This window comes from Cervus canadensis, chromosome 30 (assembly GCF_019320065.1).
Source record: "Cervus canadensis isolate Bull #8, Minnesota chromosome 30, ASM1932006v1, whole genome shotgun sequence".
Lineage (NCBI taxonomy): Eukaryota > Metazoa > Chordata > Mammalia > Artiodactyla > Cervidae > Cervus > Cervus canadensis.
Window position 1 is genome coordinate 29,376,015 of NC_057415.1, and position 26,766 is coordinate 29,402,780.

Sequence of the window (26,766 nt, forward strand, 5' to 3'; positions counted from 1 at the left end):
GGTAGTGATACTTATCACATTATAGAATTAACAATATTATTGTCTGTATTCATTATACTGTGCATTAGATCTCTCTGGCTTATTTAATACTCATTACAAGTTTATACTCTTAAACACTATCACTCTTATCTCCCCCATGCCCCAAACCCTTGGTAACCACCAAGGTAAAACAACCTTTTTTTTAAAGTTCAGAGTTTTAAATTCCACATACATTTCCACATATAAGTGATATCATACTGTGCTTGACTTATCTTGCTTAGCATAATGTTCACAAGGTCCATTCATGTTGTTGCAGATAGGAAGTTACTGTCTTTCTTGTGGTTGAATAATGTTGTATGTACCCAAAGAAGTGAAAACAGGATTTTGACAAGACATATACACTCCCGTGTCTGTAGCAGCACTATTCACAATAGCTAAGATATGGAAACAATCCAAAATGGCCATCAAGGGATGAATAAATAAAAAAGACGTAACTCATACACACAGTGGGTCATATGGTGGATCTATTTTTAATTTCTTAAGAAACCTCCATATTCTCCATAGTGGTTGGACCAGTTTACATTCCCACCAACAGTGTATAAAGATTTTTTTTCCACCATAACCTTGCCGGCCCCTCTTGTCTCCTTGATGAAGCTGTTCTAACAGATGCAAGGTAGTATCTTGTTTTGATTTACATTTCCCTGAAGCTTAGTGATGTGGAGCATCTTTTCATCTGTCTGTCGACCATTTCCACGTCCTCTTTGGAGAAATGTTGATTTATATCTAATCTGCCAATTTTTAAACAGATTGTTTGGGTTTTTTGTTATTGAGTTCTTTATGTACTTTGGATATTAGCCACATAACTGATACATAGTTTTTGAAATTTTTCTCCCATTCTGTAGAATTCTTTTCATTTTAATTGTTTATTTTGCTATGCAGAAGCTTTTGACTTTGATGTAGTCCATTTGTCGAATTTTGTGTGTGTGTGCGCTTTCTTCGTGATACCCAAAAAATTGTTGGCAAAGTCACAGTTGCTGGCTTTCTTCCCTACATTTTCTTTCAGGAGTTTTATGGTAACAGCCCTTATGTTTAAGTCTTTGATCCATTTCAAGTTAATCATTGTGAGTGGTACAAGATGGGCGTCCAATCTTATTGTTCTGCGTGTGTTTTCTTTAGTTTTCTCATCAAACTGAGCATCTTGTGTAATCTGTTGAAATGTTGTTCTATTTTTTGGCTATGGTAGGTCTTAGTTGTGGTGCGTGGGCTTTCTCTGGTTGCCGGGAGCAGGGGCTACTGTCCCTCGTGGTGTGTGGGCTTCTCACTGCAGTGGCTTCTCTTGTGGAGTACAGACTTGAGGCATATGGGCTTCAGTGGTTGCAGTACTTGGGCTCAGTAGTTGCGGCTTGCAGGCTTAGTTGCTCCGTGGCATGTCGGATCATCTGGGACGAGGGATTGAGCCAGTGTCCCTTGCATTGAAAGTGGATTCTTAACCACTGAACCACCAAGGAAGCGACAAGTTTATCTGTTTTCAAATACAATACCAAAATTGACTGAAGACTACAGAAAACCTTATGTCAAAAGACAATACAATAAGTGACAGGGGAAAAAAAGATTAATATTCAGATTATATAAAGAGCTCTTGACAAATCAATAGGGAAAAGGATGACCCAATTAAAAAACAACAAAGGATATGAATAGGAAGTTGCAAATTAACTGGCCTCACTAATAACCAGGAAAATGTATGTTAAAAATAGACTTGATAGGTGAATTTTGTGGGGAAAATTGTTTTCTGTGTTCTTTAGAAGAAATACTGAGCACTTTGATTGCCGATGTCAGTAAGGTGGATCTTAACTTACCCCTGGATTCTTGTCTGTTTTTAGATAAAGATTTTGTAGTACTTTCTTAACTGAGGTAGTTTAGAGGAAACACCAGCCCTGTGATGAGGACTCAGAAGCCTGAAGAGGCATAGGTAGTTGGTGGCAGATAGAAAACTAGAATTTCTGGTTCCTATTCTTGGCTTGTGTTTTTCATTCCTATACAGAGACACTGCTCCATTTTGTCTTAATGCTTGCAGCTTTTGATTCAATAACTTTAAAACTGGAAAACTAATTTCAAGGAAAAGGAAGCCTGAAGGAATCCTGACCTTACATCTGTCATTCTGCATGACCAAAGTCTTACATAGTCCATGTGGCTTACTCAGTTCTGTATCTTGCCATTTCTGTGTACCAAGTCATTATGAGTATCTTACTTTTTATGGCAATGAAACGTTTCTGTGTTGCAGGTATCCAGTATTTGTGGGAGTAAGAAGATCTTTTCTCCTTCCATTAAGAGGGTTTATAGGTTATTCCCAGGCCGGGTTGGGGGTGGATCTTTGAGCATCTCAGAATTGAATTTTATTTGTTTTCATGATCTTCCGTTTCTCAGGACCTAGTTAATGTCTCCTTACCCAGCAAGTTTTTTTTTTATTGTTATAAATACTTTTTAAGAAATGCTTTGGCTTCAGATATCTGTAGACAACATTTGTGTTTGCTGTCTTTTAGTCAGATGCTCATGCGTTCTTAACTAATCTTGTATCCATTTATGTTTATCTTGGCTGATTGGTTAATGTTTTTCTTTGGGGAAAGTTTTAATTGATAAAATTAATGTTTATGATTGTTTTAACCTCAGTGTAAGACAGTTTATGGTGCCTTTAATAATATGTTTGTTTCTTAATGTACTAGGCAAAATCCTCAATGATGATACTGCTCTAAAAGAATATAAAATTGATGAGAAAAACTTCGTGGTAGTTATGGTGACAAAAGTAAGTTTCAGCCTCCTTGTATATATATATTTATCCATGTGAGTTTAGGAAAAGAAAAAATTCCAAGTCTTTCTTTATACTTAATTTTTAAGTGAAAACAGTATATATACATCCATAGTGGCATGCACTTAATAGTTATTAAGCATGTTAACAGTTTGCTTTGAGTCAACCATAAAGTTAATAGTTTTATGTATTTGTAGTTTGAGCATAATTTTAAATATGTTGAAAGAGTTGATATATGAAATGTCATGTTAAACATTATTAGGTATTGTTAGATTAGTAAAATCACAAGTTATGTAATAAGAGAATGTGATTCTTGTTTCTTATTTTATAGTTTTTATTAAGAATGCTTTAAAAGGACTTGGCTAAATGATGTACTAGACCTAACAAATGCCTCAAGGCCAAAAAGGCATATAGACTAAAAATTTCAGTGATGTTTTTTAGTCAATAAGATAGATTTTTAGAAACTAGAAAAAGGGAAAGACAGAAAGATAGATAAATATGCAGTAGGGAGTTAAGACAAATAGAGGAGTGGCAGTACTTGTGACGCTCACTTTTAAGATTGAATTATGATCTAAATTCTGAACCCCTAATAATCTGAGAAGAATAATGTTACTTATAACACCCAAACTAAATTTAAATGGTAATTGGAAGCCAGTTTGTCAAAGACTTTTTAATTCTCAAAGGAAAAATGCAGTAGAAAATAAGAATTGAACAAACGGATTTTAATTACTGCATACTTTCGTAGTGAGAAACAAAAAAACAGCTAAACATTTCATATGTATTGAGGTTAATTTTTTAAATATTTTGTTACATATATTTAAGCACTTAATTATTAAAATATTAAACTTTAAATACAGATGAACAGAATCATATGAGGAAACTTTGTCTCGACTAGTTTTTTCAAAGACTGATAAAATGCACAACATAAAATTTACAAATTTAATCATTTTTAAGTGTATGGCTCCTTGGCATTAAATACATTCACATTGTTATGTAGCCGTCACCACCATCCATTTCTAAAACTTTTTTCATTTTCCCAAACTGAAACTCTGTACCTATTAAAGAGTAAATACCCATGCTGTGCCCCAGCCCGACACCTCTACTATCTTTTCTGTCTGTGTATTTGACTACACTTTATACCTCATATAAGTGGAATCATACAGTATTTTTCCTTTTGTGACTTGTTTATTAATATTCTCCTTCATAAAATGTCTTCAAGGTTTGTCCATATTGTAGCATGTGCCAGAATTTGTCCTTTTTAGGGCTGAATGATATTCCCTCATTTAATTTTATCATACATAGTATGTCTGGTAGCCACAGACATTTGGGTATGTATTTGTTATGGTCTTATTTCTTTTAGTATTATGGTAACCTTGACTGTTAAGAACATAACTAAGAGTTCAGCAGGCTGGGTCTCAGAATAGGTGCATGGCGTTTGAAAAACAGCCACTTTGGAGCCAAGCAGATTTTTATTTTACTTAGGCCAGCTTTTAGAAGGGGAAGAAGACTGCTACAGTTAAACATTTTGGAAGCAGAAATTCCCTTATTACAAAGAAGAGAGAAAAAACTATTAATATCAAAAGTTAAACAGAGGACCTTTGAAAAGCAGATAGGTTTGGTACTATTTAAAGTGAGGTTTAAAAAGTTCTTTGTGGCAACAGAGACCTTGAGGACATGGTATATTGTACTATTATATTGATCACTATATATAATATATAACTATTACATATGTAACTATAATATATAAAACATAATTATATATAATACATATATGACCCACTATATATATAACTAATATATATATAGTCACAGTATTATATTGATCTTAAGGGAAATAGTAAATGAGCAGAATTCATTTAAATTACATTCTTATCTAGTTGGAGTTATAGAACATTAATAATTTGCAGGGAATTACGTTGGCAGTAAAAATTACAGAGCCAAATTCAGACTCTTAATACAGGCAAAGGAGGGAGCAAATGCTACATCCCATCCCCCTACCTTGCACAAGACATTTTTTCCCAATACACTCTATACTAGCTCAATTAGAGTAAGACACAAATCCAACTCATTTACAGTTTGTTGATTTATAGTTGGGGCAACTATGTTGAATTTTAATCTCATCTTCCAGCAAATCAGTTACCTTCTTACCTTAGGAAAGTTATGAACTAAGTAGATCGTGAGCATTAATAGGCCTTTGGAGAAAGATAAAACTCATATAGTATGATTTTTACTCATATGTAACTGGCTTTTTGCTTGGTGGGAATACTTACGGCTCTGATTTTAGTTCAGAAAGAGCTGAGCATGCAGTTATAACTTTATGTGGCCTCTGTTTAACTATGTATACATCTCAAAAGTAGTGTTAGTCTCTTTGTACTTAAATCCGTTGGCTTCTGGTCAACATTGGGATTTTCTTCCCTCTTCTAAAATACAGCAGATTATCTGGCATGTTCATTAATCATACTTCTCTTCATACTTTAATTTCAAGGAAGTTATTTTCATAATGCTTTCAAATGACGATAAATACTTTGAAGTTGTAACCAAGAAACTTTAATTATGAAGTTTGGGGGTGAATTGTGTGTTTCTTTTATTTATTTAGTTAGTTATTTTGGATATATACATTCTTTATGTTTTGAAATATTTGCTTTTTTGGTTCTTTTTCATAATGATCCTAAGACTGAAACCATTGACTAGAACTAATTGAGATTGATAGTTGATATATATGCGCTTACCAGCTTTGAAAGTGTAACATAAATGATGATTCAGATTGCTGCTGTTGATTACTCATTATGTCACCTTACAAAATTGTTTTAAATCTACAAATTTGTATTAGTGTTGTTATGTTTGTTTATAGCATCCAGAGGTCAGGTAATGATGTAGTATTTTATCATAATGCATGATTTTGCTTTGTAATGTGTTTAGCCCAAAGCAGTGACAACACCAGCACCAGCTACAACTCAGCAGTCAAATTCCGCCACCACTACCGCAGTTAGTTCCTCCACAGCACCCGCTGTGACTCAGGCCCCAGCCCCTGCCCCCACTTTGGCTCCCACTCCCACACCTGCATCTGTCACTCCAGCATCAACGATAGCATCTTCTGAACCTGCACCTGCTAGTGCAACGAAACAAGAGAAGCCTGCAGAGAGGCCGGTAGAAACACCAGTGGCCACTACCCCAACATCAACTGACAGGTAAGAACTGGACTCTAGGGCATTGCATAGGAGTATGTTCATAATAGTACTTCATGCATGCATTTATTTTGATTAATGTGTGGATCAAACATTCTATCTAAACTTTGAACCCTGACTAAAATAGTGCGCTTTTTATGTCTGTTTAAATTTACATAATTGGATTTTTGTTTTCTTCTAGGGAGAAAGGAAAAAAACTTTCGTATAGAAAAGTTAGGAAATACAAATGACGCAAAAGAATAAGAATTATAAAATAACCTGACAGTATATTATAGCTTGACATATAAACAACTTGACATTGTCCCCCGATCATTATTTGTTGTATATTATTTGACTGTTGTCACATTTGTCATCAACATCTTTCCATATCAGTAAGTTTTTCCAGTTGCTACATAGTATTGTGTTCGGGTCTGATATTTGTTTGGTCTTAACCTTAGAAATGGACAAGGAAATGGCAACCCACTCCAGTGTTCTTGCCTGGAAAATCCCAAGGACAGGGGAGCCTGGTGGGCTGCCGTCCATGGGGTCGCACAGGGTCGGACACGACTGAAGCGACTTAGCAGCAGCAGCAACCTTAGAAAAGAAATGAACATCTTTGGATTTTTCCTCATCTGTAAAGTGTGGATGACAGTAAAGACTACATATTACAGTGCAAATTCCACTTCTTGATATCTACTGTAGAGAAACTTGTGCACAGGGACTGTATTGCTTGTAATTGAGGACAAATTGGAACTAACTTAAATTCCATTAGTAAGAGCATGACTTGACTTGTTATTTGTTCATATTAGAGAACTGGGCTTATTCACATTGAGTGATAGTTGCTCAGTCGTGTCCAACTCTTTGCGACCCCATGGATTATAGCCTGCCAGGCTCCTCTGTCCATGGGATTCTCCGTAGTGTGGTAGTAAACAGGCAGCATCAACATCACTGGGAGTTACTCTGAAATTAATTCTTCGGCTCCACCCCCAGACCTCTATAAATCAGAATTCTGTACTCTTGGGTCCTCAAAGTCTGTTTTTAAGAAGCTCTACTAGTGAATTCTAGTAGAGTCCCCTAGGGATATAGTGAAAGACAGGGAAGTCTGGCATGCCGCAGTCCATGGGGTCTCAAAGAGTCAGATACGACTTGAACGACTAAATAGTAACCCTGGTGAATTCTTAGGCTTCCTAAAGTTTAAGAAACTCTAATATCCAGTACTGTAGGCCAGGTAAAGTATGCAGTATATATGCATATTAAATGAATGTGGTTTCAAGGCTTTGTTATCAAGTGAAAAGAAGCAGATTGCAGAACAGTAGAGTCAGTAACCATAAACCAAATAAAAACCACATGACAACATTGATGTTTTCTGTGGGTGAGCATGCTAATGTGCAGAGAGACAGTGGCAGAGGGACATCACTTAACTGATGAGATGGTTTCCCCTGGGGAGGGGGAGGAGTGCTGAGGCAGAATCAGGATTTGAATGGTGGTTAAACAGTATCTCGGAGAAGGCAATGGCACCCCACTCCAGTGCTCTTGCCTGGAAAATCCCATGGACAGAGGAGCCTGGTAGGCTGCAGTCCATAGGGTCACGAAGAGTCGGACATGACTGAGCGACTTCACTTTCACTTTTCACTTTTATGCATTGGAGAAGGAAATGGCAACCCACTCCAGTGTTCTTGCCTGGAGAATCCCAGGGATGGGGTCCCACAGAGTCAGACACAACTGAAGTGACTTAGCAGTAGCAGTAAACAGTATCTCAGTGTTATCTGTAAGGTTTAAAAAGAAAAAAGTATGCAAAAACAGCACAAATTGTTCTATAAAAGAACAATAATGAGGGGTCTAATTAATTCTGCCACATAATAAAATGTGCATGGTAGTGATTACAAATTTAGAATGGCTCTTATTAGAAGGGCTACTTGGTGAAATAGCAGTCTAGAAACAGACCAATATACATACAGGGACTTGATATGAGATAAGAATAATTTCAGACCACTCTGGGAAATGCTGATGGGATAAATGTCTAGCCACCTGGAGGTCATCTTATAAAAATCAGTTTTAGGGACTTCCCTTGTGGTTTAGTTATTACGGCTCTGCAAGCAGCATGGGTTTGATTAACTGGTGGGGGAATATACTGCACAGTGTGGCACAAAGAAAAAAGAGTAAGTAAATTTTAAATAGAGAAAGATTTAATGTAGAAGTGAAATCTTAAACTAGAGGAGACCATGGGAAAAACAATGCAAAAAAGTCATGAAAGAAATGATTAATAAATTTGAGTACAGAAAGAATTTAAAGATTGGAAACCAAACAGATTCTTACTAGTTTGATTTGATCAATTAAATGGAATGTCATGCCTCTCTGGGAAAAATTGAGGCAATTGTAGTTCTTCTGACATGCGTTTATTCCAAAACACAACAGTAAGACACAAGTGAATATGTAGAAACTACTAGTAGTGGTTGTCTCTGGGTAGGGGTCCAGGGCAGGAGAGTTTTTTCCCATATATGTATATGTGTATATAGTGTTGAACTATAGTTCAAAAACTTCATTTTGAAGTTTTGCCTTCTACACGTTAGTTAATGAAGGTACGTTGAAAATTATACCAAATGATTGTTTTACGCTTACCAATCATGTTGAGTGTTAGGATGCCAGGCACTTGGCAGCAGTAACCCTGCCCACAGCACCCAGGGATACAAGGGTACTATTGCTGGACCTCATTGTATTGGGGAAGAACTGACTGAAGCTTACAAAGTAATTTATGAATTCAAAGTTAGGTATTTCCGTTGTCTTGCTGTGCTGTAGGGTTTTCTCAGAACTGAAGTCTAGTAAGTTTCGTTTGTAAAATTGGGACACAGGTATATGTATATATTGTGTTTGTGTATGTTGTAATTTAAATTGCCTACTGCTGTCTTTACCAGTTTTGTGAACCTCATTTTTCTTTGGCCTTCTCTTCCTGGTCTTTAATTATTGTATTTGTGTCTACTTTGTTTTCTAGGCTCATCTTCTTCAGTTGCCTAACAGAAACTTAGTCCTTTTGTTTTTTTTAATATATTTGGGAGATCAGGAGATGCCTCTGTTGCTTTTTTTTTTTTTAATGTGATTTGGTTGCAGCAAGTCTTAGTTGTGGCATGTAGGATCTAGTTCCCTGGCAGGGATCAAACCCCAGCCCCTTGCATTGGGAGCATCGAGTCTTAGCCACTGGGCCACCGAGAAAGTCCCATGAAAACTTAGTCCTTTTAAACTGGTTTAAAACTTGGTTACAGCTCGGGTCTATCCAACCTCTGCATGTTTTTAATGCTGTGTTCCTTGTTTGAATACTATCTTGCAGTATTTTTCTGTGTTCAGAACCTAACTATAAGAGCTAAATGAAATTCTACTGTATAAAGACTTCCCAGGGCTTTCCAGCCAAATGCAGTTTCTACATGTGCTGTTTATCACGTACAGCTTTTGGTATTTCTTTGACTGTGATTTGACTTAAACAGATTATTTAACTTTTGTAAGTTCTTTAAATGATGGATTTGCAGAGCAGAATGAGTATTAAAATTCTTCCCAAGCCATAAATGTTATGGATAAAGCTTTGGATTTTAATCTGGAAGCCTTTTTAAACACTGTAGCCAGACTTATACATTTAATTAAAATCAAAGAGTCTGTACAAATTGGACAGTTGCTAAGCTTTAAGGTAAATTTTACATACTTTCTGATACATGATTTTCTAAAAACATTTTGCAGTACATCAGGTGATTCTTCTCGGTCAAACCTTTTTGAAGATGCAACAAGTGCACTTGGTAAGTGTCTACATAGTAAATTACTTTATAAGAGGGAAGAGGTTTCATTTCTCTAGATCATGAAAGTATTTATTTTCATGGTTGTTTATAGTCAGGTAGTTAAATGATTTAGATAATTGGTGTTACTGAAGACTTTGTAAGTTAATGTTCTACATATTGAATCATTTAAATTGTGCTGTTAAGAGTTAAGCATACTTCTTTCTTTAAAGCAGATACATTTTCCATTTTCCAAATATGAGTTTTAAAATGAAGTTTAATCTGTGTATAGGTTTATTATGAAGTGTCTTTGAAATGAGTGTAAGATGTTATGAAATCTGTCTCACATTTCGTCTTTATTCTCCTCCAGCCTTTATTCCAATTTGTAGCCCTGTAGGTCCCCATCCGCATCTTGTTGCTTGTATTGTACTTACAGTGAAAATGCCTTTTTATCCTGACTTTTTACCTGTTGAGTAATGTCTTTCCATCTTCTCTTCACACTTACATCTGTCAAAATGAGTTTGGGTTTTTTGCCCACTTTCCCGTTGTGACTGTCCCTGGTACAGTGCCTGCTGTAAGCGCTCATTATTGGTCTGTTCGCTGGCAACCCCGCTCCTGCCCTTGGGTGCTCTTCTGTACTACAGGCCGTGGTGGGGAGGTGGAGGACTGGGAGCAGGTGGGAATGGCAGCTTCCGTAGCGTGTGGGCTTCTGGATTCCCCGTGGAGCTGCTGCAGCAGCAAGGTTGCAACAGCAGTAGTATCGCTAAGATACGGGGTTGGCCCTCTGACCTCATTGAGCTTGAACTCTGTGATGCCCTGATTGCCATGTAAAAAGCTGGCTAGTTGCACATAGCACGTAGGTGCAAAATAGTTGTTTAATCAACCTAAGATCACCTGGATGTACCAAACCCACATTCATACCTGTGAGGACTTTTCTGGGATTACTCTGCCACCATCTGAGTATGAGTTTAGTGTCCAGCAAGCAGGAAAACAGAAATCACTCTATTTCAGACAGTAAAAGCTTAATCTTAGGAAATGGTTACAGAGGTTCTGGAACAGCTCAAGGTTACCCAGGGATGTGTAAAATGCTCTGTAGCCTCAGAGCTGGAACTGGCCTGCACTTCCCCCGATGCTGTTGGAGGCTCTGGCTGTTGCTGTTACTCGTCAGTTGGAATGCGTTGACGCTGCCTGGCAGGAGCCCAGGAATGCACAGCTCTAGTTGCTCCTGCTGTGGTCTCTGGTGGTGGTGTCTTCCCTTTTCATATCTGCATCTCTTAGAACTGCCGTTACAGTCTCAGGATCCCTTTACCCTTTAATCTTTAATTCATCCATTCTTTACGTTGATACCCTGCTTCTTTAAATGTTGCTTCTTTGGCTTCTGTGACACCTCTCTTTTCTTGAACTGTATCTCTGACTGTTCCTTCCTCAGGCTTCCTGGTTAATTCTTTCTGTCTTACCTGGCCCTTAAATGTATGGGTTTTTTTCTAGGATTCTGCTCTAGGTCCTAGTTCAAAGTTCAGACCATGGGAATAGTAAATACCACCCACATACAGTTGACCCGTGAATAACACAGGGGTTAGGGCCATCAATTCTGTGTAGTCAAAAATCCATCTATAACATGATGGACAGGCCTCTATCCATAGTTATGCATCTGCAGATTCAGCCAGCCATGGGTCACATAAAAGTATGCTAGGAATGCAGTTATCCGATTATTTGTGGACCTACACAGTTCAAGCCTACATTGTTCAAGGGTCAACTGTACTTTTAAGGATTCTCAAAATTAAAACTCCAGTACGTATATCCCTCTTGACTTCCGAGTCTCATTCTTTAAGCTGCCAGCTGGAAAACCTTTAACCTCCATAAACTCCTTAGATTCATAATTGACAAATTTTTTATTCCTCTGATTCTTCTCTCTTGTTCCTTTCTTGCTTCCATCATCATCCACGCTCTGCCAAAGTATTAGCATCAACCTTGACCTCTTTCTCTCTTGGCCAGTGAGACTAGGAGTCCTGTTGATCTCCTTCCTAAAGTCTCTGAAATCTTTGTTTCTCCTACCACTTAATTGCCTCAGCTCACACGTCCCTACCTTCCTGACGCTCTAGTATTCTAGTATTATTCTCTTAACTGGTCTATTTCTTGCCACAATGGAGTTTCTAAAAGCCAGGTCTAGTGAGGTGATTGTTCCTTTCACAACACCTCCTATCCTAGATGATAAGTTCAGAATTCATTGGTAATCACATTTTCTTCATCACTATTTCTTTAGTCTCATTAGCTCTGTCTGATGTTGTCCATTATCCCTAATTTTCCTAGGAGTCATTTCTCTCTTACCTTTAGGATCTAAAATGTACCCAGCCTGCATGTAGACACTTCTGTTTGAGTTTTTACAACTTGACTAATTAGAAGGCATGGCATTACGGATTAGGTGTGGGAGCTCTAGGGTCTAGACAGCTTCTGTTTGTGTCTGCACCATGCCTTAATAGCCGCTGATCAAACTGTTACTCTTTCTAATAAGCCTTAGCCTCATTATGTTTAAAAGGAGGGGAAAGTAAACTTTTCTTACAGAGTTCTTGTGAAAATTGAGTGAGAAACACTATGTTAAAATAGTATAGTTCTGATACTCCACAGCACTTAATTTTATTATTGATACTGTTTTCTGTATCTGAGAACTAGATTACTGAAAGTATATTGATACTTGAATGCTTTGTGCTAGAATTGTATCAGTGGGTAATTAAAAAGTTGAAATAGCTTAAGTACTTAATGGAATAGGAAGGGAAAAGTCATTAAACAAGATACCAAATGTTGAATTTGCTCAGTGCTACTTAGTTTTTTAAGCTATACTTTCATAGCTGTTAGAACTTCATTGAAAAGTTTGCCATCAACAAAGTAAAAAGACAACTTATGGAATGGCAAGAAAATACTTGCAGCCATATATATGTATATGATAGGTTAACATCCTTGATATATAAAGAACTCATACAACTCAATAGTAAAAAGTAAAAAAAAAATTTAAATGGGCAAAGGACTTGAACAGATATTTCAACAAAGAAGATATACAAAAGTTCAACAAATATAAAAAGATGCTCATCATCACTAGGTGTTAGGAAAACTTGCTTTAAATCAGTGTTGTCTGACATTTCCATGAAGAGTGAGTTGGGGTTGGAGAGATCTCTGGGAAATGATTTACAGAGATAATTGTACCATTTTATATGGTATGAGACATTCTGACTTTCTCGCTTCCAACCCCTTTTGCCCCTCCACTTTGATAGTAAAAGGTGTCAAAGGAAGACAACTTAGTACAATTGATTGCTTGAAATGTCCCTGCTTCTTGCTTTCAAAAATCAGTTCATCTGTGTCCTCTTCCAGGATGCCAGCCTTGACTTCCTAATTCTGTTTTATGTTTGTGTTACCTTTGTGCTTGATATTTTTATTATATGTTTAACATACTGTATTAGTTTTCCATTGCTGCTCTGTTTCACAGCTTAGTGGTATAACACAACGCATTTATTACCTTACTGTAGGCTAGAAGTCTGATGTGGAGCTCACTAGACTAAAATAAAGGGACTAAATCATTGGGCTAAAACCAGAGCTGCATTCCTTGCTGGAGCCTCTAGGGGAGAATCTGCTCTGTGTCCTTTGCAACTTCTAGGAGACTGACCACATACCTTGGCCATAGCTCCTTCCTCTGTCTTCAAAGAAGTACATAGCATCTCTGCCCCTGCTTTTTTCTCTAACTTGCCTCCACTTATTTCTCTGACCCTCTTATCTGCTTCCCTCCTGCTTTTAAGGACCCTTATCCCTACATTGGACCCACCCAGGTAATCAGGATAATTTCCCTATCTTAAAGTCAGCTGATTAGCAACCTCAATTCCCCTTTGCCTTGTAACCTAACTTATTTATAGTTTCTAAGGATGGGAGGAGGTGAATTATTCTACCTACCACATGTATGTTGTAGTAGTTGTATATGTGTTTTAGTTACTCATCGTTGTATTCCTAACATTATAGTGCCTGACAGTGTATACATACATACACACTGAAATTATGTGGAGAATGTTTGTTTATTAAATTTTCTTTCTCTTTTCCCCTTTCCCTTCTTCCATCCACACACACACACATCTTTTTTTAGTGACAGGTCAGTCTTACGAGAATATGGTAACTGAGATCATGTCAATGGGCTATGAACGAGAGCAAGTAATTGCAGCCCTGAGAGCCAGTTTCAACAACCCTGACAGAGCCGTGGAGTATCTCTTAATGGTGAGAAGCATTTTGCTTTCTTTGTTCTAGTTGTTTAAGAATGAAATCTCAAACAGAAATTTTAAAGAAACAATAGCAGTTCATAAGATAATAATGATGTATGCTAATTTGCATGATGCTTTTCTTGACATTTATTGGGTTTTCCAAAAGTTCTTTTGGGATTTTCTGTTACATCTTATGGAAAAATCAGAGCAAACTTTTTGGTCAACCCAGTACTTTTCTTAGTGCATTAACATTTTCTGTTAATAAAGTATAACGTCTTCTAAAAGATGGTGATAAGACTTTGAATCAGAAAATGTGACTAAATGAATTTTAAAATTGGCTATCCACTTGGAGTAGTAGTGTCTAACCCAGTTACACCATCCTCTAAGGATGAGAGCTGTGTGTTAAAGGGCTGGGGGTGGGGCAGGTTTTAAAACTAATTGAATCCAGCATTTTAGTAGCTTTTTTGCCTGCCAAACATGATCCTGGATGTACTGTGTAGAGTGAAAGTTTCAAGTTGAAAGTCCAAGTCAAATTTTGTACTATGTAAATTTTTGTGAGATTTTGCTGAAAAGTTCAGATAATCTGATTTATCTGGACAACTCAGATCCCAGATTTTCACAAGGATTTAGGGAAAATTTTAGGTTGTAGACTCCTCTACTAGTAAAAGTTTTTGAGAAATAGATTGTTAAGGGCATGGACTGAAACCCTTGATATTTATGACAATGAATGTCTGTTTTACAGATGTGACACAGATCAAAAGCAAAGTTTGCAATAATATTGGATTAACTTTTAGTCTTAAGATTTTAGTCTATAATTGTCTTTGGTCTGTTAGAATATTATCAAAAGTCTGAATTACACTAAACATCATCTCAGATCCTAACTCCTTGGAGAATACCGTTCACAGTTGAATCCATTCCTTGTTTCTAGTTGTGCTTCTGGTAGAAGCTCCTTTTCAGAGAGCAGTTTCGGAAGAGTCCCCGTCATGAGCAGATAACTGCTTCTCCAGTCATTTCCTGCTTACTGGCATGAGGTTCAGAAAATCTTAACATATCATTTTATCTTTTGAATTCTTTTCCCATTGTCCTCTTGAAAGTCTGTAAAATACTGACAGTTCATTTAGTTATCAGTTTGAAATTGAGAAATCATACTGGATTGATAGTTATTGTGGATCTGTTTATGGTTGCCCCTCATTCCTCCCCCAAAAAACATGTATTACATAAAAACATTGCCTTTCCTTTTAAAGAATGGCTTTAATTTATACCTGATTTTGGAATTCTGCATAATTTTAATGGTGTCATCAAATATTTTGACCCAATAGATTTGAAATCTTGAGGTTTGAAAAATGAATTACTATTTTCACAGTTGCTGCTATTTAGCATCAAATGCAAATGAATAGATGAGAGGTTCATGAAACAGTTATTCTTTACTTTCAGTTGAAGCAGGCATCTGTTTTGATGCTTTTAACTCTTGCTAGTTTTTGATGACTATGTAAGTGAAAGTGAGTGTATAGAAAGAAATAATGATCTAACAAAAAGCTAAATACTGTGTGTGAGAATTTGAGGTAGATCTGTAGCAGTGGTGATTAACTTTTTACTTTAACGAACTTGTTTGAGAATTTGATGGAGGCTTTTGGACCCTTGATCTGTTTGTAGTTTGACCACACTTGATAGCTCCTCATTTAAGGGTTTGAATTGGTGGGTGGTTCGCAGTACCTAGAGGGAACATCTAATATAGCAATTATTATCCTGCTATTTATTGTCCTTCATTCTTTATATGTTTATGATTTTGGCTTCTGATTTCCTGGGAAATGGAAGTGATTACTATAGCCATCTCATATTCATATACAATATTTTCTCCTCTATTCTCCTTCCGAATCCTATAAAGATTGCATAAAGATCTGATAAGCTATATATGAGAAGTCTTATAAATCATTTTTATCAAAATAGGATAGTCCAAAAATCTTAGTGCAGTTTTAAGTTGTAATAACTTCAGAAGATAAATGCCACAAACTTAGAAAAATTATCACTCAGAAGTTAAAGATTCTTCTATACCCATTTACTTCTTTCTTTCTTTCTTTCTTTTGGGCCATACCACACAGCTTGTGAGATTTTAGTTTCCTGACCAGGGATTGAACCCATGCCCTTCGCAGTGAAAGTGCAGAATCTTAACCACTGAACTAAAAAGTCAGATATGTCTTAGTAAGATTTGTGTTGATATTTTGAAAATTTAAATAATTAGCTTTTTAATGTTAGACAGTATTATATACAAGTGTAGGATCTTACCTGATACTTTGGTGTTAGATATTAATATGTGTTGCTGTATAAACATCATTTCATGATTTATTTATTTTTTTTAATTAATAAAATTCCCTACTTTATGTCTCAGATCTACACTGTCTAATCAGGTAGCTATTGAGTACTCTTAAGTACAAGTAAGTTAATACTTACTCTTTTTTTTAAGTGTCTTAGTACCATTAGCCACATTTCAAGGTCTCAGTAGCTACTTGTGGCTAATGGATATTTTTATTGGACAACATAAACATAGAGGTGTTCCGTAATGAAGAGTTCCGTTGGTCAGTGCTGCTGTATGTAACAGCAGTAGGGATTCGTCCACACCACATTGAGGCCATTTCTAATCTTGAATATGTGCAGATTTTGTTTGTCTTTATCCTTTACTTTGAATTGAAGCAGACATCTCTTTGATGCTTTTAGAAATTAGACAAGGATATTGAATAGTCTCTTATTCTGTGTAATATTTAGCTTAGTAACTTTGAATGATGAACTATTCTAAAGCTTGGAAATTATGTTACAGGGAATTCCTGGAGATAGAGAAAGCCAGGCTGTGGTTGACCCCCCTCCAGCAGCGAGTACTGGGGCCCCTCAGTCTTCAGTGGCTGCAGCCGCAGCAACTACGACAGCGACAACCACAACCACAAGTTCTGGAGGTAAAGTGGAATCTTTTGATGGGGAAGAAATGGCTATGAATCTTCAGTGTAAAATAATTTAACCTGAAATACTTTTGAGGTGAGGTTCAGTCTCAGAGCATCATAATTCTTAACATCTCTTTTACTGTTAGAGAAGGGCCCAGAAGAAACTGTACTACGTGGATATAAAAGATACTCTTATATTAAACTTCATCGCTGCAGTTTTGGTAAAGGACATATTCTCTTTAGCTCATTCTAAGGAAGAGGTGCTTCCTGGCTTGTATTTAGTGTTATATTCTGAAGGCATTCAGAATGGTTTGCGCACCTTGTCTCTTCCTCTCTTTCTAAATATCATAAAATATAATTCCAAAGCCAGTAGGATCTCAATAGTTATTATAGAACCAAGAAAGTAAAACCTAGTATATTTAATATCTTGTATCTAGAGGTGAAAGCAAAACTTAAATTCAGGTATCTTTACTGACCAGCACCCACACTTGGCGTTGGCAAAGGTTTGACTAGAAAGCAAAGTCTAGAGCCTGTGATAGGCCTGGGCATGTTCTCTTTCATTCTTTCTTCTGTGAAATTGATAAAGTAATTCAAACTGTTAATTTTGAAGAGATCATTCCTTTATGTATTTCCTAGCTCTATTTATGGCAGTCAGCTCTGGTTGATAAAAATCCCTAAGCACTTTCTGTACAGTCTCCCAGAGGATAAGCTTTCATTTCCTGAGATTCAGCATGGAAATGGAGGAAGCAGAGCTTTGGTTCAGGGTTGGGGTGCTGTCCGGTTCAGTGGCATTTATTGGATAACTTAATTTCTGAGTCTTGTTTTCTTCTGTAAAACTAGTGTTACACAAAGAAGAGTAAATAACCATGCTCTGTGGCCATTTTAATTTGAATGATTGTCTTGAATAATTCAGGAGATGACAAGGTACATCTAGAAAATTCCCACTAATCTTCATAACCTCAAAAGCATAATTCTTTTGTATACAATGAAAGATGGTAGGTTTTTTTTGTGTTTCTTAGTTTTGGTATGTATATTTCTTAGGAACTTTCGAGCATCAGAAACAACTTTTAATACTTTTTATAGAGTATATGCAGGCCACAGGTTCTCAGTATTATTTGATAAGTTGAGTGCCCAAGGCAGTTGTAGGAAAACGTCATTCTTTCAGTGTTCTGTTCTCTCTACACTGTGTGCTCTGCTGTGCCGAGTCGCTTCAGTCATGTCTTTGCAACACCATGGGCCGTAGCGCGCCAGGCTTCTCTGTCCATGGGATTCTCCGGGCAGGAATACCAGAGTGAGTTGCCATGCCTTCCTCTAGGGGATCTTCCCAACCCAGGGGTGAACCTGCATCTCTTAGGTCTCATGCATTGGCAGGCAGGTTCTTTACCGTTAGTACCACCTGGCAAACCCACTCTCTACCTGAGCTAGTAGGAATAACTTCTGCAGTATAAGACTTGCAAGTTGGTACAACTTGAAGATTGTCATTACTTGCTTCATTTTATGTACATCTTAGAACTCAAATCATTTTTTTTCTTCACAGTGTTTGCTGTCTAAATTATGTTTGTTATTTTTGTTTAAGAATGTTCATGTTTATTTTAGGACACCCTCTTGAATTTTTACGGAATCAGCCTCAGTTTCAACAGATGAGACAAATTATTCAACAGAATCCTTCCCTGCTTCCAGCATTGCTACAACAGATAGGTCGAGAAAATCCTCAGTTACTTCAGGTGACTGTTTAATCAGTTTCAAAAATGGTTAGGATGTATTACGTTTTGTAGAGGTCAGTGAGCACTCCTTCGCCTCTGCCAGGTGTATAAACTCTTCTTCCAAGCTACCCTCAGGAGAATGTTACAGAGGTACTCATAAAAAGAGAATTGGGGGTGGGGTGGGGTTAATTTAGTCAAATACTAAGTTTGGGAAACACTTTATTAAAGAATATAAGAAACTCTCGCAAAAAGGAATGTTTAATTTTCTAAATCTTTCTTTCTCAAGTTTATCACTAGAGGTGCGCTGCCTCTTAGAAAACATACCTGTGGGGTTATATTATTGTTCAGGTCATGAAGTATTTGAATTTCAAGTAGCATTCTACTGCCTGCTAGTTGTGGAAGATGCAAATATATAGACATATATAATTTGTTTTTTCTTTTAGCCATCAAGTAGTTTTTTAATAGTAATGGGGGGTGGAGTGTTTATGAAAGAGAATTTGAATTCTTTTAATTCTTCACTGTTTACCTCCCTCAGAAATACTGAGTTTCTTTAATGTGCAAGAAATCACATCCTTCCAAAGACTGACTAATCCAGAATCATTCTAAAATAATGCAATTGCAGAGTTGTAGCTTTCTCTCTTATTTGTATTAGAGTTCTTATTTTCCTGGAAGGAGCTTCTCTGGTGGCTTTATAGCAATGTGTTGTTCTTGTGTTCTTTAAATCACTGCAGCAAATTAGCCAGCATCAGGAGCATTTTATTCAGATGTTAAATGAACCAGTTCAGGAAGCTGGTGGTCAAGGAGGAGGGGGAGGAGGTGGCAGTGGCGGCATCGCAGAAGCTGGAAGTGGTCACATGAACTACATTCAAGTAACGCCTCAGGAGAAAGAAGCTATAGAAAGGGTGAGTTTAAGTGAAACCTAAAAATTCAGTTCCTGGTCACACTAGCCATGTTGCAAATGCTCAGTAGTCCCTGGGGTTAGTGGCTCCTGCATTGGGTAGCCTAGATATAGAGTATTTCCATCGTGGAAGATAGCTCCTATTGCATGGAGCCAAATAGAGCATTATATGTATGTGTGATTATATAAAATATGTATAGTGAATGTCAGAATCTGATACTCTGAGTCTCTTTTCACCCTGATCAGGTCAATCCATACAGGTTGTGCCATTGCAATAACCCAATTTTTATGATACTGTGACTAGTCAGTCATCTTCTCTGGGCCCCATGTAAATAGAGAATCATAGTACTTGCCCTGTCTTACCTTACAAAGTGTTTTGAGGTAGAAATCAGAGAAATTGCATATTAAATAACTTAATACTTAAAAAACCATCTGAGCTTTAATTTGTCTTTATGACATAAGCATATAAGTGTTCAAGGTTTATAACTAGTATTTCCTAAAAGATACTTTATATATTGTGCTGTTTTACCCCCTCAAATAATAGAAGTGACAGTAGACAATTGCTTCACTTGTTCTATAGTAACTTTTTTCTTTTTGAGACTGTTAGTTCTTGATTTCTGTGTTGGAGAAATTTACTTTTTGTTGCTTTTGCTTTTGGTGTCGTACAAGAGAACATTGCCTTACCCAAGGTCAGAAGACTTGAGCCTCTGTTTTCCCCAAAGAGTTTTATAGCTCTTACTACATTTACATAATGAAAAATGTCTGTGCCCCATTTTGAGTCAGCTTTTTGTTTATAGTGTGAGGTGTAGGAGTCTAGATGGGTATGTCTCGCCTGTATAATATTCAGTTGCCCAGCACCGTTTATTGAAAATATTGCTTTTTAAATTATCTTGGCATCCTTGTTGAAAATAAGTTGACCATAAATATGATTGTTTATTTCTGGGCTTTCAATTCTGTTCTGTCGGTCGTATGTTTATCCTTATGCCAATCCTTCGTTGTCTTAATTATTCCTTTATAAGCTTTCAAATTGGTAAATGTGAGCACTCCATATTTTTTCTTCTTTCCCAATATTTTGGCTATTCTGGATCCCTTGCATTTTCATATCAATTTTAATACTAGCTTTTCCAATTTCTCCATAAAGAAAACCAGATGGGATTTTGATAGATAATTGTGTTTGTGTTTTTGGTTTGGTTTTTTTTTTTTCAGTGGATGAATTTGGGGATGTTGCCGTGTTGGCAATATTGTCTTTACCAAGCCATGAACATGGAATGGGATGTCTTTCCGTATTGAATTTCCTTCAGAAATTTTTTAATCTTCAGTTTGTACTTCTTTTGCTAAATTTATTTCTAAGTATTTTTATTCTTTGACACTGTTATAAATAGAATTGTGTTCTTTTTGTTTACTTATTTATTTTTGGCCACACCAACACATGTGGGATCTTAGTTCGCTGACCAGGAATCAAACCCATGACGCCTGCATTGGAAGCACAGAGTCTTAACCACTGGACCATTGAGGAAGTCCCTAGAATTGTTTGCTTAATTTCAGTTTTCGGATTGTTCATTGTTATATGGAGATACAATTTTGTGTTTCGTGCAGTTTTGTATACCAAAACACAATTTTGTGTACCTTCCTGAACTCATTTGTTAATTCTTAGTTTTTGTGTGTTCCTTAGGATTTCTGTATGTGAGATCATTTGAAGGTAGACATAGTTTTACTTCTTTTTCAATTCAGATGTCCTTTCTTTGTTATTATTTACATGTTATGTATATATATTTATTTGCTTAATTGTCCTGCTAGGACCGCCTCTATTGTTGAATAGCAGTGATAAGAGCCAACATCCTTATCTTGTTCCAGATATTAGAGGAAAATGAAGTATTAAGTCTTTCACCATTAAGTTTGGTGTTAGCAGTGGGTTTCATTAGATTCCTTTCATCAGGTTGAGGAAGCTCTCTTCTATTTCTATTACATTGGACGTTTTTGTCACAAAGGATGTGAGATTTTGTCAGATTGTGTGTTGACTAAGATGATCATGTGATTGTGTCCCTTTTTCTATCAGTATACTTTGCTGTGCTGATTGATTTTTCTGTGTTGGTTCAACCTTGCATTCCTGAGATGAATCCTCTGTGGTCGTGGTGTTAAATGCTCTTACGTGTTGCTGGAGTTGGTCTGCTAGTGATGTGTTGAGGATTTCTGCATCTTCATGCATAAGGAGTATTATTGGTCTGTAGTTTCCTTGTGGTGTCCTGGTCTGGTTTTGGTGTCAGGCTAGTACTGGTCTTACGGAGTGTGTTCCCTCCTTTTCTCTCGTTTGGAAGAGTTAGTGAAGAATTGGTGTTAATTTTTCTTTAAATTGCTGGTACAGTTCACCAGTGAAGTTATCTGGGCCTGGCTTTTGGGGAAGTTTTGTGATTAGTAATTAAGTCTCTTGTCATAGGATTTGTTCAGGTTTTCTGTTTTTTTTATCTTGAGTCAGGGTGGTTTTCGTTTCTCTAGAAATTTGTCTGTTTGATATACATTGTCTTAATTTGTTGGCATACAGCCGTTCTTAGTATTCCCTTATTGTTGCTTTCATTTCTATAAAAAGTAATTATAATGTTCCCACATTTATTTCTGATTTTAGTCATTTGAATTCTCGGGGGTTTTTTTTTGTCATTTCAGTAAAGGTTTGTCAATGTTGTTGATTTAAAGGAAAACAAGAATTTTTGGTTTTGTTGATTCTGTATTTTTCTAGTCTCTTATTTTATTTCCTTCTGTTTGCTTTAGATTTAGTTTCCTCTTTTTTTTTCCCCCTAGTTTCTTAACATGAACTTCGATTATTGATTTACTATCTCTTATTACACAGCATACCTTGTTTTATTGTGCCTCACTTCGTTATATTTTGCAGTTAATTCCTTTTTTACCAACTAAAGGTTTTTGACTGTCAAGATGATGGTTAGCATCTTCTGGCAATAAAGTATTTTAAATTAAGGTATATACATTGATTTTTAGACATGCTGCTGCTGCACGCCTAACAGACTACAGTATAGTGTAAATATAACTTACATGCATTGGAAAAGCAAAAATTCTTGTGACCTGTTTTATTGCCATATTTGCTTTATAGCAGTATTCTGTAACCGAACCTGCAGTATCTCTGAGGTACACCTGTAGGTATTTACAACCAGAAACTTCTGCAAGAACTGCTACAGCAACATGCCATAAATTTTAGTGTATTGACGTTTTATTTTCATTCATCTTAGAGTATTTTCTAATTTTGTCATTTTTTTTATCTGTAGATTAGGGTTTTATCAATTTCCATATTTATGAATTTTCCAAATATCCTTCTTTTATTGATTTCTAAGTTCATTCCGTTGTGGTCAAAGAACATAATTTGTGTAATTTTAACCCTTATAAATTCATTGGGGCTTGTTTTTTGGCCCGACATAGTCTTTGTGGAGGATGTTCTGTGTATACTTGAGAAGGGTGTGTAATTTGCCATTGTTCAGTGTTCTGTATATGTCTGTTAGGTCTGGTTGGTTTATAGTATTTTTTCTGGTTTTCTTCTGCCTTCTCTTACCCATTTTAGAACTTGGGGATATTGAAGTCTCCAGCTGTTGTTGCACTTGAAGTCTTTCTGATTGTTTTATCATCATAAAATGTCTTTTAGTAACAATTTTAATCTTAAAGTCTATTTTGTCTGATATTAATATAGCCACTTCAGCTCTCTTTTTGTGTAGTTATTTGCATGGTATGTATCTTTTTCCATCCTTTACTTTCAGCATACTTGTGTCTTTGAATCTAAATTGTGTGTCTTACTGTAAAGCATAATGGTTTGATTGTGCCCTATCTGCCTTTTACTTCAGCTAGCCCAGCTTTAATCTGGACAAGACCTAAGGAACAGAATCGTTCTTGAGTTTCTTCTCCTTTCATGGATGAATATAATCATTCTTGAATTAGGCCTTTCGCCCGGTTTTTAAAGGTCGTTTCTTGATACAGTCTAATGCAAGGGACAAATGTGTGGTACCTGGGGGATTAGATTAATTCACCCGAGTGTTGAAAAGCTTTCAAAAGCGGTGATTCTTGAGTCACAAGTGATTTTCAATAGACTAGGAAAATAAAATTAAATGGATCATATCACCATTTAAAATGCTATAAAAATTAAGCAGATAAAAACAGAATACTGTATGTCTTGATTTCAGAAGTATGTTGTGTAATATTACTAATAATTGACCACACATTTTTGTAGTATAAAGTGTTTCATAAAGCAAGGAGGTTAAGAGTGATATTTGACCCTAAGTAAGAATGTGGCTTTTTTTTTTTTTTTTTCTTTAACAAATAATTGGATTAGGTAGTTAAACTCACCTCCACCTCAGGTTGCTCTCATCATAGCTTCACCGCCTATGTACTAAAAGCCATCTGATTCACAGATTGCTGTAGGGCCATTTATTTTTAAACTACCACAGCGGCTGATTTTTGGTGTTAATGCCAGTGAGTGTTATCAGAGTGTCTGTTTGGCCTTGAAGCTCTAACCAGGAGCAGAGAGTTTGTAAGTGGCTGCAGCAAAGGGCCCAAGTCCTGTCTCGCCCCTTGAATGGTACAGCAACTCCATTGTCAGAAAGGGATGAGTTCATGTAACATTCTTAAGCTTTTTTGCATCCTTTATAGTATGTTTTCAAACAATGATGACTCCATAATATGTTTTCTTTCTTTTCTTTCAGTTAAAGGCATTAGGATTTCCTGAAGGACTTGTGATACAAGCATATTTTGCTTGTGAGAAGAATGAGAACTTGGCTGCCAATTTTCTTCTACAGCAAAACTTTGATGAAGATTGAAAGGGACTTTTTTTTTATCTCACACTTCACACCAGTGCATTACACTAACTTTGTTCACTGGATTGTCTGGGATGACTTGGGCTCATATCCACAATACTTGGTATAAGGTAGTAGATTGTCGGGGGTGGGGGGGAGGGACCTAGGATATCGGGCAGGGATATATACAGTGCATGTCTGCTTCGGTCAGCAGATGCCGCAGATCCACACAGTGTGTAAAATACAACCAAAAATCAGCTTCTGCAGGTCTTTATTTCTTCTATAAAACAGTAGGTAACTTTTCCTAGGTTTCACTCTTTTTAGTGTACTAGATCCAGAAATTTAGTGTAATGCCCTGCTTTATATTTCTTTGACTTAACATTGGTTTCAGAAAGAATCTTTGCTACCTAGAATCTACAGTCCCTATTTTATGGCAACACTGGATAATGGCTTTGTGAAATTGGAAAAAAAGAAAAATGGGAGTGACTGTAAATGGAAATGCCAAATTATTGATGGTTATTGTTGCTGCTTCAAATAAGTATAAAATTAATGTGTAAGAAAGCCCATTCTTTCATGATACGTACTTGGGGTTGAAGGGGGGAGATGGGGAACGTTTTCTTAAGATGAAAATAATTAACTGCTATTTTAAATTTCTTGATCATTGAATGTGAGACCCTTCTAACATGATTTGCGAAGCTGTACAAGTCTAGGCAGAGTTATTTTTCTGTTTACATTTTTTTTTTTTTTGGTTTATTTTGGGGGGTAAATTGGTAGCTGCCTAATTACTGTTTACTTCATTGTTATATTGCAGTAAAAAGTTATAAAAACCACGGTTGCATGTTTGCTTTTGATGTATCCCTTTGTGGAGTTAGCACTTTGGGGCCAATGAAGAAATGCAGCATTCACTCTCCCTGTCTTCCCCTTCCCTCAGCAGAAATGTGTTTGTCAGCAAGTCGTGAATTCCAACTGCTGCCTTTTTAAAAACCCACAGAATGCTGATTCAGTTCAAGATTAATGCAAATGTCTCAAAACTGGGTTTCTGATATTTGTAAATGTTTTTTCCTTATTAGATAAGAATGTATGACCATTAAAGTCATTAGGATTATTTTGCTTTTGAAAAGAGAAGGTGGACAGAACTACAATCCAGCATCTATTATTGCATTGGAAAGACTGACGAAATCTTTTGGAAGGGTTGGGAGATGCAGCTGGAATAGTACTTTGGAAAATATACAATCAAGATATCTCATGGCATATTAAAAGAAAAATCTTAATAGCAGTGTTGGCTTTTATTTGGATTTTTTTCATCTCAGCTTTTTTCTTTGGAATCTCCTTTGTTGGCATTGTTATTTGATCATGAAGAGGGGGCAGGTGTCTACTTGTTTTTTTTTTTCCCCGAGCTCTTTTCCTGAGTATTAAAAAGACTAAAGAAATAATTTTTTTTCTACATACTGAGTTAAGAAGATGAATTTGCACAGATTTCATCCTGCATAATCTCTTAATAATCCTTAGCACAGTTTGGTGATGACTTTTAAGCTTTTACATCATGCACTCGTAACCTATCTCTTATGAAAATAAACAAAATTATGATTTTTTTCCCATGTTAATTATGTAGTTTAATCTTCATGTGTTTATTCCATAAACACAACAAAACCTTTGGACTTTGTATTACCTGTATGTTTTATAATGGATTGTGCAAAAATGTCTCAGAATAAAATGAGGATTTGTAAATATGTTCATCTTTCAAGGTAGAGCAATGAGTTGGGAAGTGGGATGGCATTCCTGGTGAGATAATGGAGTGTTCATTTATTTAGATGATATTTTACCTGCTACTTAATTGCTGAGAGCAGAGTGACAACTGGAAAAGGAGAGAGAAGCGACCAGCAGCACCTCTTCTTTTCTCTGGAAAGTGACAGCAGGAGGTGATCGATCACATGGAGCTTTTGTCCTTGGACAGCAAAACTACAAATAGTGGGATTAATAGTTACCAGAAGACAATTCAGGCCAAGTTTTGACCATTCTTTACAGTGCTCTGTTTATCTGCGGAAAGAATCAGCCATGACACCATGAAAGAAATAGGCTTTATGTGACCTTTTGCTGTTATCTTTTAATTTACAAACATTTGGTAAATCTCTTAATCTAAGTGGCTACGTGACTTTGGAATTTTGCGTTTGAGGTATTCTGTCATCTGTCTCTTGAAATCTATTGATTGTTTAGTTGCTCTGTGGAAAACCTGAAGAAGCTTAAGTTTATACTTGTTAAATTCTTAATTGCCATCTAGTCAAATATATTTTTACATTGTTTAAAAATACTGAAGTGTTCCACCATATGATTTTTTTTCTCCTGTACTCAATGGCTAGGATTCTAGAGAATTAATTATAAAATATTTTCAATATATCCAACATGGCATTTCTCATTTCTTATAATGATTTTACTGTATAGAATCTTAGATTGGAAAGTGACAGTGCCCCATCACTGAACCTTCTGTTTCTTCAGGTGAATTAGGGTGTGGGATGCC

General features: G+C 36.4%; 1 protein-coding gene across 1 annotated transcript in view; it reads left to right on the forward strand.

Annotated features, from left to right (window-relative positions):
• RAD23B (RAD23 homolog B, nucleotide excision repair protein) overlaps window positions 1-26,559 on the forward strand; it is a 43,948-nt gene extending 17,389 nt beyond the window's left edge. The window contains exons 3-10 of the mRNA XM_043453142.1: window positions 2,700-2,779; window positions 5,702-5,970; window positions 9,670-9,725; window positions 13,825-13,952; window positions 16,749-16,881; window positions 18,463-18,590; window positions 19,301-19,471; window positions 24,162-26,559. Of these exons, the coding sequence (XP_043309077.1) occupies window positions 2,700-2,779; window positions 5,702-5,970; window positions 9,670-9,725; window positions 13,825-13,952; window positions 16,749-16,881; window positions 18,463-18,590; window positions 19,301-19,471; window positions 24,162-24,275 (1,079 nt within the window). The 3' untranslated portion in view covers window positions 24,276-26,559. The remainder of the gene's footprint in view (window positions 1-2,699; window positions 2,780-5,701; window positions 5,971-9,669; window positions 9,726-13,824; window positions 13,953-16,748; window positions 16,882-18,462; window positions 18,591-19,300; window positions 19,472-24,161) is intronic.
• Window positions 26,560-26,766: the final 207 nt, after the last annotated feature.